This window comes from Oryctolagus cuniculus, chromosome 15 (genome assembly GCF_964237555.1).
Source record: "Oryctolagus cuniculus chromosome 15, mOryCun1.1, whole genome shotgun sequence".
Classification (NCBI taxonomy): Eukaryota; Metazoa; Chordata; class Mammalia; order Lagomorpha; family Leporidae; genus Oryctolagus; species Oryctolagus cuniculus.
The window spans coordinates 11,928,350-11,933,240 of record NC_091446.1 but is presented as its reverse complement, the minus strand read 5'-3'; the positions used below and the strand labels follow the sequence as shown (position 1 = coordinate 11,933,240).

Below are 4,891 nucleotides of genomic sequence, written 5' to 3'. Positions count from 1 at the left end.
CCCAGTTCTGGCCATTATGGCCAACTGGGGAGTGAACCATCGGACGGAAGACCTCTCTCTCTCTGTCTCTCCTCTCTCTGTGTAACTCTGACTTTCGAATAAATAAGTTACAGAGAGAGGTATAGACAGAGAGAAGGAGGATAATTCTTAAGACACTTAACTTTGGATGCACATTAAAATCACTGGACGTGCTTTGAAAAATGCTAATGCCCAGGCCCCATCTCAAATCACTTAGTCGGGGGCTAGGGTCTGGGCTTCTTGTTTCCCAGGTGATTCTGGGGCAGCCAGGGCTGAGAACCAGTGATTTAAATCTTGCAACTGAAAGACCAGTCAGATGCCTCCCTAACTAACCCCCTGCATCCCCATCCCCCATCCCCTCCACACATACCCATCAAGAGAAAGCTCTGAAGCCGTGTGAGATGGCTGCCTTGAGCCCCTCAAGTAATGGAGCCCCAGAAAGTGCAGGAGCCATCTCCGGGATGCCAAGGCAGTGAGCTCATTAGGGCTAAGGGACACAATGCTGTGAACTGGGCTGCAGTACTAGTGTGGGGTCTCTGTTCTCCAGGCCATAGATCAGACTCAAGTCAGTGTAGTGCCATGTCAGACGTAATTTGCATCTCCCACCCTAACTTGCTTTTTCCTTTCTCCCCAGCCAGCCTTTAACCTACCCTTCCCCCATGCTGCCAAATGTCCAGCCCTATAACTACTCAATACTCCCACTGCTGGGGCAGGAATTGTAGTATAGCAGGTTAAAACACCACTTAAGGCATACATATCCCATATCAGTGCCTGGGATGGAGTCTTGCCTCTGTTTCTGATCCAGCTTCCTGCTCATGCACACCCTAGTCAGCAACAGATGATGGCCCAAGCACTTGGGTTCCTGCCACCCATGTGGGAGACCCAGATGGAATTCCTGGCTCCTGGCTTTGGCCTGACCCAGCCCCTGCTGTTGCAGACATTTGGGGAGTGAACCAGCAGATGAAAGATCTCTCTCTCTCTCTCTCTCTCTCTCTCTCTGTATGTGTGTGTGTGTGTGTGTCACTCTACCTTTCAAAATAATTAATTTCTAAAAACTTAAAGACTCCCAATACTGACTGGCCCGATCATAAATACTCATTATCCCATTATGGTTGGAAATCAGTATAGTAAAATTTCGTCCTTGTCAGCCCCATCATCATCCCATCTTTTGTTTTCCTTCTGGGACACACTTTAATGAGTGATTGAGAGTGTATCTGAGGGACTGGTGCTGTGGTATAGTGGGTAAAGCCGCCACCTGCAGTGCCGGCATCCCATATGGGCATTGGTTCCAGTCTCGACTCCTCCTCTTCTGATCCAGCTCTCTGCTATGGTGTGGAAAAGCAACAGAAGATGGCCTAAGTCCTTGGGTCCCTGCACCCACATGGGAGACCTGAAAGAAGCTCCTGGCTCCTGGCTTCAGATCTGCCCTGCTCCGGCCATTGTGGCCATTTGGGGAGTGAATTGACCTCTGCGTCTATATGCCTCTCTGTAACTCTGTCTTTCAAATAAATAAATAAATCGAGAGACAGAGAGAGAGAGAGAGAAAGAGAGAGAGAGAATCAGAGCAAGAGAAGTGTGAGGAGGGGAAGCATTGATTCTTCTGTTTAGTGACCTGGCAGAGTGGCTGCAGACATCAATCCATGCCACAGACACCACCGGGCTGATGTGACAGCTGAGCGTTGTGCGTCATTTCCCACGGCACCCACCTCACCGCCCAGTTGCTGTTCCAACATTGATTGTGAAGACCCTTGTTCCAGGGCACTTGTCCTCGCTGTCAGAGTTCTCAGAGGCTAAAGTGACGGCTGTCAGCCTGGGGCCATGCCCAACAGTCTCCACCTGTTCCCTAACCCCAGAAATAATTAGTGCTGGATCTGTGCATCTTGTGGACGCCAGTTGTTTTCCTGAACTGTCCTTAGGTAAACTTCTTGCAGCTCTTGTGTTCTGGGTTGATCGTGTTCCAAGTGTCAGCACAGACAGGTGCTGAGCAGTCAGTCCACAGCTGTTGACCGGTTGCAAGTGCGCAACTACAGGATGCAAGAGAACGCTAGAGCACACTGTGAGTATTCAAATCACATAGTTCAGTGCCTGCACACACACACACACACACACACAGAGAGAGAGAGAGAGAGAGAGAGAGAGAGAGAGGGGACATCTGTCCTTACATCCTGTTACATGTCTCTTTAAGTGAATGGGAACTTTTCCTCTTTATCTCTTCATTGAATAATTCATCTCCTCATTTAAAAATAGCAGTTACGGAGTAAGGAGGAGGGACAACAAAAACAAGACCTTTTGCACAGGGGATGGTCAGTGCTTTCCATACTATAGCTTCCTGGTTTTGACACTAAACCCCTTTCCATATATACAGATCTCACTGAGGAAATGCTAAAAACCAAGACATGTTTGTGTAATACACATTTACCTGAAATTCTAGAAATCCAGGGATTCAAATAGACTAAAGGATGTCAGGTATTATATCTCAGCGGAGCCCTCTTCAAAGGCAAATGGAAAAGCTTTATCAACCCTAAGGCAGTGATTTTAAATCCCACCCACATTGTTCCTCCGCTGCCACCGAGCAAGTAGAAGGGAAAGCCTCACTCTGGTGCACTTCTGTCGGGGAGAAAGAGCTTTGTTTGCCTTTCAGGGGCATAAGGAGGAAACAACGCCCCCCTCGCTGTCCCTGACCTCCGCCGGCAGAGCACAGAGACTCGCACGAAAGCGCACTCCACATTTACAGACACAAGGGCGGGCAGCTGGACAGAACGGCTGGGCTGGGCGTTTCGCACGATGACGGCTCAGCTCTGGCGCCGGGCAGGGGGTCTGCAGTCCGACCTCGGGCGGCGTCCTCGGAGGCCAAAGGCCCTGCAGCGCCCCAGCCCACCATTGCACGGAGCGTCAGATGACCACACTGACCGTCATGCTCTGGCCGCGCGGCGCGATCTTGCGGGGCCAGGCAAGCAACAGCTTGCGCAGCTCCTCGCGGAAGCTGTCGTGCAGCCAGGCGTAGATGAAGGGGTTGTAGCAGGCCGAGCTCATGGCCAGCCAGTGGCAAAGCAGCTGCACCAGCCCGAAGGCGTAGGGATCGATGGCGCGGGGGTCGAGGTCCCGCAGCAGGTTGAAGACGTGCAGCGGCAGCCAACACACGGCGAACACCACCACGACCACGACCAGCAGGCAGAAGGTGCGGCGGCGCCGCGCGCGGTCCCAGTCGGCCTGGCTCTGGGTCACGCAGCCCGGCACCACGCGGTTGCGGAGCTTCACGGACACCCGCACGTAGGACAGGAGGATGACCAGCAGGGGGAGCAGGTAGGTGACAAGCAGCAGCCCCCAGGCGTAGAGCTGGCGCTGGCGCTCCTGAGCGCCCCAGAACTCCTCGCAGAGGCGCACGTCGTGTGGCTGGAGCTCCACGTGGTAGGTGTGCACTGCGGCGGGCAGCGCCAGCACCGCGGACAGCGCCCAGATGGCCAGCACCGCGTAGGCGCTCAGGCGCAGCGAGATGCGGCGGCGCAGCGGGTGCACCAACACCACGTAGCGGTCCACGGCGATGGTGGTGAGCGTGAACACGGACACGTAGACCGTGACGGGCTGCAGGAAGAAGACCAGGTGGCACAGGCCGCCTCCGAACACCCAGCCGCGGGGCTCGAAGGCGTAGGCCAGCGTGAGCGGCACGCAGGCGGTGCACATGAGCACGTCGGACAGGGCCAGGTTGCCGATGAGGAAGTTGGTCACGTTGTGCAGTCGGCGCACGCGCGCTATCACCAGCACCAGCAGGCAGTTGCCCACCAGCCCCACGACCACCACGACGCTGTAGAGCAGCACGATCAGCCCCTTCAGCTGGTGTACCAGTTGAAGGCTCTGAAACGGCGTGACCGCCTGGGCGCCGGCGCCCGCGGCCGACGCGTTGCCCACCGACGCCTCTGCACTCCTGTTGGCCGGGACTGTGGCCAAGGATCGCGACCCAGGGAATAAGGCAGGAACGCCGGGGCCCCGGGTGGGCAGCGAGGCCATGGCGACCTGTCCAAAGACAAAGTCGGTCACTTCCCATTCTCTCTTACACCCACAGTGCCCACCTCCTTCCCCCTTCAGCCGGGTCTCCCCTTTTGGAGTCATTGGCCTCCGGACGAGGACGGAGACAATCAAAAGTGCCATCCCCCTCCTCCGTGAACGAACCCTAAGCCTGGTTAGACAGGCACCTGTTACCCAAACGCGTCCTCATGCGTTTGCAGCTGTAGCAGCGCTCGCGGGTCAGACCCAGCAGCGGGACCCTACCTGCGAAGCGGGCTTGGCCGGCGGGACAGCGCGCCGCGGCGGGAGTGCAGGGGGCCCGCCGTCACCCAGCGGCCCTCCGCGCGCGAAGACCGCCCAGGCTTCTCGCTTGTTGGCGGGAGCTGCGCGGATGCAGAGCGCCGCGGCGGGCTCCAGCTTTTGAGAAAGACAGGGAGCCCCTCCCCTCCGGCCCGCCCCACCCCCACTCCCGCGCCCTTGTATGGAAAAGGGGGCGGAGCGAGTGGGTCCGGACAGGGGTCTCGGAGAACCGGCGGAGAGATGGGACCAGAGGAGGGCGGGCACGGCCAGCCTGGGCCAGAATAGCGGTGGCCGGGGGTCTCCACGGCCAGGGCTTTCAGCGCCCCTGGGGGGTCCTGCGCGGGAGAGGGGCGAGGGCAGAGACGAGGCTGGAAGTGCGGGGCTCCCGGGCCGGCCCGGTGCAGTCCCGGTGCAGAAGGAAGGGATGGAGGGGCTGCGCGGTTTGAGGTACCCCGGGAGAGGCCCGCGTGCTCTGGATCCTACGTGGAGTTCCCGTTGCGGTTGACAGTCGCTCAAGGGGCTCAGGCAGGGCTTGAAACGGTGCAGTCCCGAGCTCTGCTCAGACTTTCCG

The 4,891-nt window shown here is 57.4% G+C and overlaps 1 protein-coding gene across 1 annotated transcript; it reads right to left on the bottom strand.

The window, feature by feature from the left end:
• Positions 1–2,143: 2,143 nt before the first annotated feature.
• On the bottom strand, positions 2,144–4,349 carry PRLHR (prolactin releasing hormone receptor). Its single transcript, XM_017348666.3, has one exon. The coding sequence runs from the start codon at positions 4,162–4,164 to the stop codon at positions 2,911–2,913; it is 1,254 nt and encodes a 417-aa protein (XP_017204155.3). The 5' UTR covers positions 4,165–4,349; the 3' UTR covers positions 2,144–2,910.
• Positions 4,350–4,891: the final 542 nt, after the last annotated feature.